Below are 15,974 nucleotides of genomic sequence, written 5' to 3' on the forward strand. Positions count from 1 at the left end.
CTCAGGGCTATACGCTGCTCCTTGGCTCACTGAAGGATCAAGAAGAAAACCTGATTGTAGTCATTCGAGGACACAGAGGAGAAAGAAGAGAAGACATACCAAACCATCAGCAACTGTCCCTCTGCAGCAAGGAAATGTCACAGCAACAATGGGACGGGGCTGCGAGGGGAGCACGACCAGGTGTGCGGTGCACGGGAATAATCACATACAAAACACTCTGGGCGAGGCCGCCAGCAGCCCCGTGGGCGTGGCTGCTGGCCCGTCAGGGGAGGCTGTGGTGGTGGGAGGAGCAGCTGAGCTGGGGGGGGGGGGTTGTGACCCCGCGACCTCAAGGAGCTTACAAACACTTCCACAGCAAAACGCCCTATGAAATTTGAGTATAATTTTGCAGATTTAAGACAGATTCAATTGAATATCTGCCTTTTTACCCACACCAAAGAAAGTGCAAACCTGGCAGCTATCTATTTCAGTTGTTTTAAATCTTTCCATCTTAGGCCTGCTGGCCTCTGGTAATGGGGATGCTATTTCAGTTTTGTTGGGAAATCATGCTAAAGAATGGGTAGTTTGGCCGGGAGCCGGTGGCTCACACCTGTAATCCTAGCTACTCAGAAGGCTGAGATCTGAGGATCATAGTTCAAAGCCAGCCCTGGCAGGAAAATCTGTGAGACTCTTATGTCCAATAAACCTCCAGAAAATCATAAGTGTCGCTGTGGTTCAAATGATAGAGCGCTTGCCTTGAGCTGAGGAGCTGAGGGACAGCGCCTAGGCCCGGAGTTCAAGCCCCAGGATCGACAAAAGAAAAGAATGCGTAATTTTCAGTCAGGCACTGGTAGCTCACACCTGTAATCCTCGCTACCCAGGAGGTTGAGATCTGAGGATCCCCAGATCAAAGCAACACTGACAGCAAAGTCCATGAGACAATTAACTACCAGAAAGTCAGAAGTGTAGTTGCGGTTCAAGTGGTACTAGGCTTGAGCCAAAAATAAAACCCTCAGGGACAGTGTCCAGGTCCTGAGTTCAAGCCCCAGAACTGGCAAACAAACACAGTCAGTATTTACTCAAGTCAGGGCCCTTGTGAGTGAGACTGTCACCCATAAGAGGAGGGTTGGAAGTCACCCTGTGACAGAGAACAGCACCTCTCCACAAGGGCAGACACGCCTGCGTCAAAGGAAAGTGGCCAGGAACGGACGCATGGGAGCGGATGGACGGGAGTGGACAGGAGTGGACAGGTGGGGTGGATGGACACGAGGGGACAGGTGGGAGGGAGTGCATGGGGGTGGACGGCAGGTGGATGGGGGAGCGGTCGGGCTGGCTCTGGGGACTGTATGGTAACTGCACCTGGGGGGTGGGTGTGTGGTGTGTCTCAGCCAGTGGCTGTGTAATATGTGCGTGAGGCTCTGCTGGCCGGCGGCGTGGCCGCTGCTGTGGAACGCAGAGCCGCTGGGCCATGCGGCAAGTGTAGTCGCCATGACTCCAGAGTGGTGAAAGGTGAGAGACCACGGGCGCCCCACCCAGGGGCCGGGACGCGGGTGGTGAGGGCCACGGGGCCGCAGCTGCGGTGCTCACGCTGGTACCCAGTCACCAATTCAGAAAGAAAATAGAAAGCAGACTCAAGAGAGTCGGGGAGAGAATCTCCAATTAGCACCAATTAGTGAAGTTGCTTTCTGGAGCAAATTTTTGAGGAGATGAAAAAAAAATCTCCCAGAATGCCTGGGGGCTGCCTTAGTCTGGTGATTCCACTTCCTGCGCCGGACCTGAGGGCCAGGCTGCGCCGCGTGCGGGCGCGCGCGGGGACTGACGCCGGTTGCAACTTGCCTGCTCGATTCGACTGGTCGATCATGGGCTGCACTATTCTCCTCCTGGCATTAATAAACCTGAAACAGAACAGAGAAGCCTCGTCACCCACCTCCGCCTCTGCGTGGAGAACACTGCGTGAATAGCTGAACTGAGAAGAAGGTCTGTGCGTGCACGCGCACATGCGTGCATGCTGAAAAGCCTTGTCTTCAATTTAAAAGCATTTTCTCTGGCAGCGAATGCACAGCCAGTTGCCCCCTGTGCTCCCCCACCCCCCAGCTGGGGAGGACAAGCCGTCTCCAGGAGAAAGCTTCCTTCCTTCCAGCCCGGCTCGGCCTCTGGCACAGGCAGGGGTCTGGGTAGAGGTCACAGGCTGGGCAGCTGTCCCCTGGCCGATCCTGAGGGAACAGCTCCTCCTTGCAGCTGGCCATAAATGGAGACCAGGCCCTGGCACTGGTTCAGAAGGTATTGTTAGGTCAGCAGAGCCATCAATTAGGCTGTCTGAAGTTTTATCACCAACACAGCAGTAATAAGTGCTGGCCAGAAAGACTTCTGCTCTTAGGCAACTCCTGCAGCTTAAGCCTGTAAAGTTCGGGGTCATGCCGGGGTCAGAACCAGCTGGGGGCGGCCTCTGCAGCCTGAGCCGGGACACCCGGGGCTGGGGACATAAAGCCAGCCCCCTCTCGACCCCAGCCTCAGGTACACATGGTTGGGATGAGAGATGAGCCGGGCAGGCACGCTCAGACCAGGTGGAGATGGAATCTCAGGAATGGAGAGGAAAAGCTGTTACTTGTCCGAGAAGCTGGACCTCATTTTGGTGAAAATATAAACATAAATGCTTACTTCATGTTACTTTAATGTTTAATAATACCCATCAAATATTCATGTGCAAACAGTAAGCTGATAAGAAATCTCCTTTATTTCTCCAAATCTAATAAGAACAAAACACTTTTCGACCACTTAGGAGCTACCTGGTCCCAGTGCTTTCCCGCTTAGGGATCACGGCAGATTCTAGGCCCTGGGCGTGGCAGGGAATCGCTGCGGGCTGCCCCCCCACCCCATGCTGGCTCTGCATCCTGAGCACACAGAGACTTAAGGATGGATGACCACGTGCGCGCTCAGGCTGGACGGCCGCAGAGCTCTACAACTCAGGAGCTTTGTGCTCTTCCCCCACCCCACCCCTCCTTTGGTCGTGGGGCTTGAACCCGGCCTGAGCACTTTCCCTGAGCTCTTTCTGCACAAGGCTAGTGCTCTAGCTCTCTGAGGGACAGCGCCACATGCAGTTTTCTGGTGGTTCACAGGAGTCTCATGGGCCTCCCCGCCAGGGCTGGCTTTGAACCACTGGCACAGCCCGGCTCTGTGTTCCTTCTAAGGTGAAGATCCTCGCGGAGCCCTCACGCGAGCTCCTAGCACGGGTCTCAGCGCACAGCCCCGCACACGGGGTTTCGTGTCACACAAGGACAGCAGGGCAGCCGCACGCGCCTGCCAGCGGAGGTGGCCACGTGGGGTGTGGCTGCGTCACCCACCCACGTCACCTCAGGGGCAGAGAAACGGCCAGAGGTTTCCAGAAGAAGCCCTCAACTCAGAGAGGAGCCCATTTCCACACTTCCCCAGTGCTTTCGCAGTGCACCTCTCTATGGCTCAAGTGAAGACCCCAAAAGATGCTCGGAACAGCTTGGAAGTTTCTAGTGGAAAGGTGTGTGTGTGTGTGTGTGTGTGTGTGTGTGTGTGGTGTGTGTGTGTGTGCGCACCTGTGTACTGTAGCCCACTTGCTAGGTAAAACCAGTTGCTGGCTATGGTTTCCCCTTTAATCCCACCCTTCTGCTTCCTTTCTGTTGTCATCTGGGCGAAGCTGCCTTCCTGAGCCATTCCTCAGCTCGCAGCTTGCAGCCGGAGAGTGCAGGCTGCCTTCAAACAAATCATCACGGGCAAGGTTAGAGGTTCACTCACAGGTCACTCCTGAGACGCCCCAGGATGGTTAGTAAAAACGGGGTCCACTCACAAGGTGGTTCCACGGAGGCTGCCCAGCCACACAGACGGCGCGCGGAGCGGGGCCCCTGTGCTCTTCCCGGCCGGGCCGGCACCACTGCAGGCTGCTGCCACGGCCAGGGCTGACCAGCCCCACACATGCACACGCGCGCGCATACATGCATGCGTGCACGCACCGCCCTTCCCAGCCCACTTCCCAGCAAGTAAGTCTGCAGCTCTGTACGCACACATCCAGAGGGGTTATGGGTATTTTGCTTTATCACGTGGGCTCCATTGAATCTCTCTACATTTTTGTTCTCAAACAATATTTATGATCCATCGTGCTAGTCCCTGCCAGATTCAGAATTCTACCACATTCTTTCAAATCACACAATTTCAAAAACATATGGCCTCCAACTTTTCAGAAATCTCCGAACGTACAAGTCCTGCCAATTGTCAGCTCCTGGTAATCCTGATACATTTTATTGTTAACTCCCCAAACCCTGGCTTATTTCCTTAATGACTCTAGGAAAATTTTGGTACTGAAATACGAAAGTATACCTTCCCCAGACCAGTGACCCGGGGCCACCCTTAGAAGACACGCCGGTGACTATAAAATGGAGCCAAAACGAATCACACGAGGAATAACTTCAGTATTGCTACAATGAACTTCCCATGTAATATGGACAGAACTACATGACGTGGGGAGTTCCCCACTTCCTCTTATACATATTTTCAAATGATCTTTCCAGTACTCAAGGAATAAACAGAGTATCAAGATTTGATTCTACTTAAATGTAAAAATGAAGTTGCAGACTTGAAAGTCACCACAGCTCCCCCCTTGGGGGGCCACGCTCCATTCACATGGAAAAATGCAACTTGTTGTAGAAAGACAAAAGACTTATCTTCAAAAGGCTCTGCGGGGCTCTTGGATATTAACTGGGCCTCACAAAATAACATTTTGATGAGTTAAGTGTAAATGAATCAGTCACATATGGATTGAATTTCACACGGGTTTAAAAAATAGGGGAAAAGAGGGTCTTGGCAAAAAACATTTTGGACTTTGCCAAACCTAAAACATTTGAAAAATTGCTGAAGACATCCAACTAACCAAAACGTAGCTGCTGCACCCAACCTTCATGAAAACTCCCACAAGTTCTTCCCAGCTCAGAGACTGCGAGGTTTCTCATCTGTATCGGATATGAAAAAAAATCCTCCCAAGTTTTAATGTCATTGTAAGATGTTTTTTGAGATTGTAGACATATAATGTATTTCTCTATTGGTATATAAACAATTTAACCCTAAGTTTTCAAGTCTTCTTAGCTTCTTAAATAGTTCTTTGACATAATCTGAGTATAGACTATGGTAGCAAGCCTGGAACCTGATCCAGATCCTGCTTAAAAGAGAGTCTGCGTTACCCTCACTGGGAGTTTTTTAAGGGCTACAGAGAACGCCATTTGCGGGTCCTTGCAGAGCGGGCCGCGACGTGCACTCCTTTCATTGATTGGTGAGTTATTTCCCAGGCTCACACAGCATCTTGGAGAGGACCATAAAGACTGTCTGCTGCTCTCTAACTGCACTCAAATAGAAAATGCGTTATTAGCATGCGTGTTCCTTAAAAATTATCTACTGGCACGTTAGCCTTAGAATAACCTAATTATAGGAATAAATTCAATGACTATCCAAAATCATGAAACCTTTTAAAGTCAACCCAGAGGTGAAAAATTAAGAAGAAAGAATCCAGTACATTAAAAGAATTTACCTAACATGGCAAATATCACTAACTCTCACCTTACTATCCTGCTGGAGCGATGCCTCCTCTCCCCCCATCCCCTCAAAAATCCAAACATTTTTTGGTATTGCATAGTTTCCTACAACTGAAATTTGAGAAACTTCCATTTTTTTTTTCAAATACTTTTAGTGCAAAGCATAGTTCAGGTAGAAGATGTGTGATTGTTTTTTCTTTTTTTCTTTTTTTGTTGGTGTGGGGCTTGAACTCTGGGCCTGGGCGCTGTCCCTCAGCTCTTCAGCTCAAGGCGAGCACTCTACTGCTTGAGCCCACAGCGCCACTTCCAGCTTTCCAGTGGTTTATTGGAGATAAGAGCCTCACGGACTTTCCTGCCCCGGCTGGCTTTGAACCGCAATCCTCAGATCTCAGCCTCCTGAGTAGCCAGGGTTACAGATGTGAGCCACCAGCGCCAGCAGATGTGTGATTCTTGATAGCTGGTTGGTTTGACACGCACCCCCTTTCATGGCTGCTAAACTCCTTGCTGAGTTACTATCACAGCCACACCTGGAAAGCAGCTCCTGGGTCTGGGCAGGAGTCTCAGGGAAAGCAGCCAGCCCCAGCCCGCGCTGCAGAGCGCTGCCTGCCTTCGGGATGGGCTGGGTTTGGGCAGGGAGTGCAGGCAGCCAGGTGGCCAGAGCCCTGCCTGCGCACTTGCTGCCCAGCATCGTGTGCCTGGAGCAGGGTGCTGTGCCACAAAGCTCGCTCCCACTTGGTGTTTCAGTAATAAGTCCTCAGCATGGGCAAATCACTTGGCAAGTTTCTGTTTGTTTTCTGATGTATGGAAAGAGAAGGTAAGTGTTTCTGCACTGAGTTAGGGTTATAAGTAGGCTTTCCTCAGAAGGACATGCTGAAACCGTTCACTCAGGGAATTATTAGACAGACTCAGCAGTCACCAGCATGCCCTTGGGCGCATGCCTGGTTGGGTCAGGCCGCAAACCAAGGTGTTTCACTAGGGGCCACACGCTGGATCCCCAACAGACACAAGCCAAGCGAGTGAAAGAAGGGGACACGTCTGCGACTTAGGAACACGCTCTCACATGGCAAGTCATAGCTCCCAGTCAGTTTGCCCACACGGTAAAACACACAAAGGATCTATCGATAAACTGGCAACATTTAAGGGTGAGTGTGAAATCATGCACCTTTGGTGGCTTTGCGAATCTGCCTTGAGTCCTGTCCTGTCTAGCTCTGCGGCCTTCTACTTCCTTCTCTCAGGATCTTCCCTCAACTTCCAGGGAGCCACATCGGTTCTTCCGGAAATGCCCTCCTTTGAGTGATGTATAGACAAACTCCAGGAAGAGGCAGGGGCCTCGTGTTTTCTGCCCTTTGCTTGCTGGGTAATTTTGTGCAAGTCTATATAATCTTCCCAAGTCTCAGTTTGTTTCCTGTCTACAAACTAGGGAAATAGGTAGGCCTGGATTATTTGGAGGCTTGAGAGAGAAATAGCGTGTGTGTGTAATTATGATTTGATTATTATATAATATTAATATATTAAGTAGCATATATCATATTACCATAGAGAGAGCGAGAGAGAGAGATAGTTGTTGCAGTGCCTAGCAAATAGCAAGAACTCATTAAATATCAGCTTACAGTCAAAATGCTCCTATCCGATGCTGCTAAAGAGCTCTGTTCTCTCATAGGTAATAATTAGGAATAGATGTGTGGCTATTAACAATACCCATGCTGGGTTGATAAAAGGAAAATAGTGTGTTTCACTCCTACAAGGAGCATATGTCCATATGGTAGGGTCTTTCCAGAAATCACAGCTTAACCTATAATTAAGTGTAATGCCATGAAGGGGACGCGGCGCGCTGGAGCAGGCACCTGCTGGAGAGGGGGAGAAGCCAGGGGGACGTCTGGACACACACTCCCTAAACGGCTCCCCAGTTCCTGCTGCTCTGCTCCTGAAGCCCGCGGGGTCAGCTTCCCTTCCCGCTTAGTGAAGACACAAAAGCGAACACAGTAGCCTCCGTGTCTACACCACCTGCACCCGTATCTCTGTGTTAAAAGGCCTCCAGGTGATCTGTGCGTCTTTGCATTTAAGAAGCCCTGCTGCACATTCAAAATTCAAATCTCTAGTACTGTGCCTGAACGCGGAGACTTGCAAGGATCAAGGTTGCATTTTGTTTTGGTGCTGTCCAGGGCTTGAACTCAGGACCGGGGTGCTGGCCCTAAGTGCTTTTTGCTCAAGGCTAACGCTGTGTCACTTGCGCTACAGCTTCATCGCTAGCTTTCTGGAGATTAACTAGAAATAAAAATCTCACAGGCTTTCCTGCCCAGACTGGCTTTGAATCAAAATCCTCAGATCTCAGCCTCCTGAGTTGCCAGGATTACAGGCGTGAGCCATGGGTAACACACCTGACTACAAAGATCAACTTTTAATTGTAAATCTTAGCCACAAAAATACACATGCCCCATGGTTTCCCTTATTTACAATAACTAGTATATGTCTCAGACAAGCAGAAAAGGTCAAAAGCAATGTACATATGACCAGATAAGATGATGTTAAGGGAAATGAACCCCAAGATAGGGACACAAGTGTTTTTTTTTTCTTGCTTGCTATTGTTTCTAACATATTTATAATGTACTATGTGATTTTTTTTTTATTTCTTTGTATGTTCTTCCCCCATGGCACAACCCCTGTTGTCACTGTATTTGATTCGGTGTCCTGCATCTTGTATATACATTTTTCTAATTGGGGGAGGGGAAGGGAAATAACAAAATGCTGAAATAAGGATACAGGATGCCCCACTGTAACAATGAGATGTACAAGACACTAGGTTGAAAACGAACTTCACAACTTCAGTGCAGGAGTTGGGGAGGCTGGAGGAGGTGGGGAGGGAAGGGATGGTTGGGGAAAAACAAAGGAGGGGGTAACAATGCTCGATAGGAAATGGACTCATTGCCTTACTCATGTAACTATACAATTTTATTTTATTTTAATTTTATACTTAAAAACAAAAAAAATACACCCCCTGCACATTTTGGGCATCTGAGGTCTAGACAGTCTTTCAATCACTTGTGTCAACACCAATTTATAACAGTTTAACTCATCATGTTCCACCTGCGCCTCCTAAAGGAGCCAATAGAGTGTTCCTGTGGAAATAGTTCGTGGAGGCTGTCTCTCGTGAATGGAGAAAGTTTGTTAACCTTCTATGGCCAAGGTACACACGGCCAATTGTAGAGTTGTTTTCTAAGTGAGATTTGAGAAACTTTCTCACAGATGAGGAATTGTCTTTTATGTCCTCTATAACACTGAACTGCAATGAACCCTACTCCATGGCTACAGTCACACCCGGTGGCATGTGACAAAACATCACAGCAGGCTATGGTTTTGAAGCTCGTTTACTCTTACAAAATGCTACCGGATCATTCATGGATGGCTATTTATCATGCACTTGTAAAGCTACTTGAAAACACTGAACAAAGGTATTCCTATCTAGGGTCCAAGACCCAAGTCAATAGATAACAGCAGCATGTAGCTGCACCCTGTACGTGGTTTATTACTGATGGAAATCAACTAGAAGCTGAATACTTTGTAAGTTTTACTACTGACATTACAGTGCCACATTTGGATACCTGCACACCTTACAGTGCTTCTGAAAACAACTTTGTGGACGGGGAAGATGGATCTACAGCTTCATGCAACTCTGTCGATGTAAAAGGTAGGAATTACCATTTTTAGAATTACCAATTCCTCCTCATTCCTGTTCATATCTCTGAATACAACAGCCTGACTAGGCCTCGAGAACCAACCGGTCACTTGATAACCACTTGCACACACTTGTCGTTGGCTCCCTTTCTGTTCCTAGGCATGTACAGATCACCCTAAGAGGAGAAGATCCCAGCCGACCTACAATCTAGTATCTTCTTAGCACTCCTGGTCACCTTTGCTGGAAGCACTAATTCTAGATTCTACTTCTCAGTGGAAACCACCTAAGCAGTCGCTTGCCAAAAATGCATCAAGCTATTTAGCAGTTGTGGATTAGAGATGTTTGAAGAGATGAAAGTGCACTCGCAGGCGTGTGCGGAGGATGCGCCTCTGATTAGCTTGTCATCTGCGCGGAAGGAGACGCAGGCTCAGCCCCGCACCATCTAGCAGGACAGCTGTTAGCTGCCTGTCAAGCCCTCGAGTGGACAACTAGTCCAGGAGCGAAAATGTCACTCCTTTGATCTGGCAAGGAGCAGCTGCTGATTTATAGAGTGGGACTTTGTTCTTCCGTTCTATTTTACGTTCTTTCCTAAGGCAGAACCACAAAATCCAGGCGGAAAAAAAAGTGCCGTTCCCAGCACATCAACAAGCTCTGACAACTGCAGCAGGGCTCCCTCGGCCCTGACAAAGTTCAGGCGTCTCCCGTGAGCTCACCCTGCCCCTCCCCTGCCCCCACAGCCTCCATGCGTCTCCCGTGAGCTCACCCTGCCCCTCCCCTGCCCCACAGCCTCCATGCGTCTCCCGTGAGCTCACCCTGCCCCTCCCCTGCCCCCACAGCCTCCATGCGTCTCCCGTGAGCTCACCCTGCCCCTCCCCTGCCCCACAGCCTCCATGCGTCTCCCGTGAGCTCACCCTGCCCCTCCCCTGCCCCCACAGCCTCCATGCGTCTCCCGTGAGCTCACCCTGCCCCTCCCCTGCCCCCACAGCCTCCATTTTTTTTTTTGCAAGTGCCATAGTTATTGTTTAATTCAGCTTCTGTAAATGGAATGGACTGTGGCCAGCCAGCCCGGGGCATCAACACACCTGTATGAAGGAAGCCTCGCCACGGCAGCCCTGGAGAGCCGGGGAGGACAGCCAGTTTACCCTGAATGAGTTTCTATTTTGGGTGGCGCCGGCTTGCAGTGACCACGTTCAATGTGTGTCCTCTCCAGTGGCATCAGAGAGCAAAAAGCACACACGCTCTCGGTCTGAGGGCCCACAGATCTATCGAAACTGTTTATGTAGCACCTGCACTATGTTCCACTGTTGCAAGCTCAGGTAACACCTAGGCTTTAGAAAAATGCAGCATCAGAAGTGCCAGAAGGTGGATGCCATCACCACTGATCTATGCTGACGGAGCTTCCCTGTGGAACCGAGACGGGAGAGAAGTCAGCAGCCGCATCCACAGAGGCCACGCGTGCTGACCTGCTCTCTAGGGTCTGTGGGGCCAGACGTCCCAGCAGCCGGGCTTCCGGAGCGGTGCTCGGCCTCAAGCTGATCTGTGGGGGAGGGGGGCGGGATAGAGACCCACTCTTGTTAACTTGGGGTCTTCATGGATGTTACCACCTAAGTCAAAGAGAAGAGTCGGGGTTGGAGATGGTAGACGTGAAGGGAGCTCGCTTCCCCTCAGTCACTGTGTGCTGGCTTTGCCCTCCCGCCCTTCGTGATCCCAGGAACAGAGGTTCTCCTCAGCACCCTTCCTTGCTTCACCCTATTACCTGTGGCCAGTCAAAACTTAGAAAAGCACCTTCCTCCTCCACGGTCAGCAGACGTGCCTGTTGGAAGATACCGCCTCCAGAGCCGAGTGTCTCCCGCCAAAACTGGCTCAGGGTGGGAAGTAGGGAAGGAAAAGAAAGCAAGGCATATGGAAGCAAGTATAATGGAAAAATCTGTTTTCATTAGAACTACAATGTGTGTGTGCACATGCGCGCACATGCACGAGCATGCAGACAGGTGTGTGTGCACACACAGATGCTTTTACAGCTTGAACTCAGGATCAGAGCATTGTCCCTTGCTTTTCTCACTCAAGGCTAGTGCTCTGCCACTTGAACCATAGCTCCACTTTGGGCTTTTTGGTGGTTAATTAAAGAGTCTCATGGACTCCTGTCTGGACTGGCTTATAAGCCACACCTTAGCGCTCAGCCTGCTAAGTAGCTGGGATTACAGGTGTGAGCCACCGGCGAGCCTTTAGAACAAGTAATTTTTAAGGGTCACAATAATCCGCGTATGTCATAGTTTATATTCCTTATCCTATACTCAAAAAGGTCAAAGATTCACATATAATATGAACTTACTATACAGAGTCACATGGTGGCTCTCCCACTACATGGGAAATCTATGTAAGTATTTTCAGACAAGGCCTCAAAAAATCCAATGGTGAATTGCGTGGCAGAGAGCTTGCAAAGCCCTAAATTCAACTCCCAGCACCACACACACACTCACACGCACACACACGTTAGCAACTAATTTCTTGGAGGAAGAAAGAAAGTAGAGCCAGATTGAAAGAACATAGATAACTGGAAGGAAAGAAAGGAAATGGAGTGTTTTCAAACTCAAATGCTGGTCCAGGCTGGCAAGGGAAGGAGAAGGAAGCACTCGCCACCTCCCAGCCTTGGTCTAGAATCCCTAACATTCAGTTCACAGGTGCAGGGGTGTGGGTCTTGAGGGGTAAGTGGCATCCCTAAGGTCTTGAGTGGTGGAATGAACTCCCCGAACAGCCATGTAGGGAGGGGACTGCTGGAAGGATCCAGCAGCTAAGAAGGGAGAGCACGCCACGTCCCCCACTTCCCGTGCAGAATGGGGAAGTGGGCAGGCTGCAGGTAAGGTGGCAGAAACGCACGCACGGAACACTTGGTGTGGAGGTCGCTTTCACACTGCGTTTTGGTGGCGAAGGAGAGAAAGCTATAAACGGATGAAAGGCTGAGAATCTTTCCTGTTACGGCCCGGACTTGATGAGAATTGGAAACTCAGTTTCTCATTCCCACTTATTGTGGTCGGGTGGGGGAAGCTCAATGCTCCAGTTGCAGTCAGAGTGGGGCTGAGAAGACGCGGGTCCTCTCACACAGAGCAAATGAAGTCTTAGCCCCTTGGAACCCTTCAAGCTCTCGCTTCTGATCAGCTGCAGCAGCTGTGGGAAGCTGGCTGCCTCCGAAACACCACCGCCTCTCAGTCCTTCCTCCCATGCAGGTTGGCCAGGCCGGTGTCAGCTGCCAAGTCTTTGTCCATGGGCCTGTGTCTGGGAGGTCCAGTGTCTATCCACTTAGTTCTGAGACGGTCTGTGGCTAGATAATGACAGATGTGTCACGTGGTGTGTTGTGACAACTTGTGTTCCATTTCAGACTTGAGAAGAACCATGTTAATAATGGCTCTCATCAGACACAGGAAGCCGGAATGTGAGAAAGTATATAGTCATGCAAATATACAAATATATATGGTGTATGTGTGTGTGCGTGTGTGTGTGTGCGTGTGTGTGCATGATACCATGTGTTTTTAAACAATCACAAAAGACAATCAAGGGCAGAGCTTCCCTAGGTAGTGACAACTAATTTAGAATAAATTGATGGGACAAAGTGTCACATTTAAAAGGGACTCCATTAAGTGCAATGACTTCCAGACTGTACCTTCTCTCAAAAGATATTTTTCTTTTTAAATGGGCTTTTAAGGTGAAAAATACAGCACTTGGCCCAATCTGAGGTGGGAACAAATGTCCCTACGCTTCACGGGGCTAAAGCACCCTGGGGCAGCAGGGGAGCCTGTGGCTGGGCGGCTCCTGGGTGCCGCTTCAGACCAGACTGGCATGAGAGGAGTTTTGGAAGGACTCTCTTGCCGGTGTAAAGGAAGGATGCTTCCGACGTCGTCTTGGAAAGGTGGTTGGTCCTTTCTCAATACCATGCTGTCTTTAAATTGTGAGCCTGGTGTCTTGCTTGAGAGGCTGAGATTTTAGCACTTGCAAAGGGAGTCATGAGTGAGAAATCTCCTAGGTGTTAAACTTTAGCGTGGCTTCAACCCAAAATATGAAAAAATGAGACTAAAACACAGAAAGTCAAGCAATACCAAGAAAAAGATCCAGCAAACAAAGCAGCATAAACATACAGAGAATCTTAGGTTGTGTTTTTTTTTTCTATTTAAGCCAAGTACTAACTCACCAGCTCATACTGGCCTTTACTAAAAGGACCCATGGGTGAAAATCAAAGGTTTACAACATTTTACAACTCAATTTAAATACGATGTAGGCTAATGTGAGACCTACACCTCTAACAATTATCTTTAAAACATAGTAATTCAATAGTAATTACTGAATGGAATCGGAGCCAATGTCCTACTAGCTACAAGCTTCAGGTATCAACACCACATCTTACATAACATTTCCAGATTGCCTTAGTAACTTTTCTTGGGATTGACTGCCAGGTCGCATTCTGTGTCTCCTCCAGAGGCACCCTATGCAGTCTTTTCCGCGGGATGGCATTATTAGCAACAGAGTTTTTAGCATCCTCATGTAATCATAAAAGACATAAAATGTATCTTTACGAACCACAAGGGCCCTAGTATGGTAGCAGTGTGCCTCTGTCTGCTTCAGTCCTTAAATATCTTAGCACCCGGGGGTGGTTCATGGCTCCTCCACCTGACAGAGAACACACATGAATTTGCACATGAATTTGACCTACAGCCTCAGTCTCCACGGACACAGAGGCAAACACCGGGCACTGCAGTTTGAAAGTATTTTTTTTTTTTACAATATATTCAAATTTCATGTCTGTTAGAATTTCTTAAAGTGGTGCAACTTTCAGAAAGAGAAACCATGGCATCTGAATTATTTACATTTTTTACATCACAGTCTATCAAAAAATAACTTAGTACTGTGTTTGGTTTAATTGCCACAAATATTTTAGGATTAGGTAATCTGACTGCGTTTGGTTTAATTGCCACAAATATTTTAGGATTAGGTAATCTGTCAATAAACCAAAAGGCAAGTCGCAGACTTTAAATTAACACTATCACTACTAACAAGAACCCCCAACACCCACCCCTTCTTCCCAGGGGCAGCCTTTCCCCCACTGCCAGCCGCCCTTGACACTCCTGTCAGAGAACATCTCTGGCCTCGTCCGAGGCCAGGCCCAGCCCTGACGCCAGGCCGCAGTCACAGCTCACTTGTCTGGCTTTCCAGAGCACATGTTCATTCTTTGCTTCTGGCTCTGTGGCAGGTCCATCTACAGAACATCCTCAGGTGCAGCGTTTGCTGCGTGAATAACCAAATGAGTGAGTCAACACTGGGACCCGTCCCCACGTCCCAGGCTGGGGTGGAGCACAGACAGGAAGTAACTCTGCCTTCCTGGGTCTGAGCTGACTAGTCATCTGTGTGTCTGATGCTGAAGACCAGAGGCCCAGTGGAAGGCCTCCACCGTGACTCCATTGAGCAGAAGGAGACAAGAAAGTCCCGATGCCGAGGGGAAGGACTTGGCCCAGCAAGGAATGGCATCTGGGGCTCTCCAAGTTTGGGGGCTGCAGGCACAGCAGGAGAGAGACTAGAACGAAATGTGGAGGCCAGAGGGAAGACCTGAGCAGCTGCAGGTGCTGTGGGCTGCGGTGCGTGTGTTGAGCATCAGCTGGGGTAGAGAGGAGCCCCGTGATGGGGAGACTCCAAAGAGAAAGGAAAGGAACCGAGAACAGGAAACCTGCTTGGTAGTTTTTCTCAGGGTAGCTAAGGGTGTTATTTCCCCAGCATGCGCTCTGGGTGCGGGTTCTCCCAGCGAACCTTCCTGTACAACAGGAGTCTCAGGTCACGTAGCGGTGGCATCGGGCAGTCAGTGAGGTACAAGTGAAGTCACTTCTCGCTATTATGTCACAATGCTTAATAGCGTGATTAATACAAACCTCTTAATTACTACCAATCAATCTCCAGCAAGTTATTAACACTTGGAACGTTGGGAGCCATTCATTTGAAACAACAACAACAACAAAAAAAATGAAGCCGCATTCGGATCCTTAAGATTAATTGTATTTTAAAGGCATTTGTCAGCTTGCAAATAGGATTTCCATTTTCTGAGTCCATTTCTGATTTCCATTTTCAGATTCAGATACTAAGTATTTGTAGGGCTGGCATTGCAGTACTCTTGTGGAATATGACCGCTGGCCCTTCCCCCCACCCCAAAACAACAAGACGGCTGAAGAGGTTCTGTAGACCTTTGATCTCTCAGAGGTCATTTGATGGAAGGGTTTGGAGCTAGATTTTTTTTTGGGGGGGGGTGCCAGTTCTGGGGCTTGAACTCAGGGCCTAGATGCCATCCCTGAATATTTTTGCTCAAAGCTAGCACTCTACCACAGCTCTGCTTACAGCGTCTTGGTGGTCTCAGACTTTCCTGCCCAGGCTGAGTTTCAATCACTGTCCTCAGATCTGTCTCCTGAGTAGCTAGGATTACAGGCATGAGCCACCAAGGCCCAGCTGGAGCTAAAATATTCTCTCACCTTCCCTATGCTTGGTCTTGATTTCCTGCTCACTGAAATGTTTTACTTTTCAAAAAATGCTATCATTATGGTATTTTTCTTATGTTTAAATTTTTGCTCCACAGTAATTGATAGAAACTAAATAACAACCTTAAACACACAATACACATGCATCACGATGTGCATATTTCAAGCATGAGGTTTGAAGTGGGGTATGGCTCCCTGACTTTCGCATGGCTCGAGTGTGTCTTGTGTGGGGGAGGGCAGGAGGAGAAGCAGGGAAAGGGGAAAGAG

The 15,974-nt window shown here is 49.0% G+C and overlaps 1 protein-coding gene across 4 annotated transcripts in view; it reads right to left on the minus strand.

Annotated features, from left to right (window-relative positions):
- The window catches only part of Meis2 (Meis homeobox 2), a 186,660-nt gene that overhangs the window by 4,041 nt on the left and 166,645 nt on the right, over positions 1–15,974 (minus strand). For 2 of the 4 annotated variants that reach the window (XM_042687813.1, XM_042687815.1), the window contains exons 10-11: positions 1,816–1,874; positions 1–29 (exon numbers count right to left, since the gene is read on the minus strand). The exon at positions 1–29 is cut by the window's left edge and continues 61 nt beyond it. In XM_042687813.1, coding sequence (XP_042543747.1) covers positions 1–29; positions 1,816–1,874 — 88 coding nt within the window. Of the gene's footprint in view, positions 51–1,815; positions 1,875–15,974 lie in introns of all 4 variants that reach the window. The other 2 variants (XM_042687812.1, XM_042687814.1) reach the window with 1 other exon arrangement.

The sequence above is a fragment of the Dipodomys spectabilis genome, unplaced genomic scaffold, assembly GCF_019054845.1.
Source record: "Dipodomys spectabilis isolate Male_0828 unplaced genomic scaffold, ASM1905484v1 ptg000108l, whole genome shotgun sequence".
In the NCBI taxonomy this organism is placed as follows: domain Eukaryota; kingdom Metazoa; phylum Chordata; class Mammalia; order Rodentia; family Heteromyidae; genus Dipodomys; species Dipodomys spectabilis.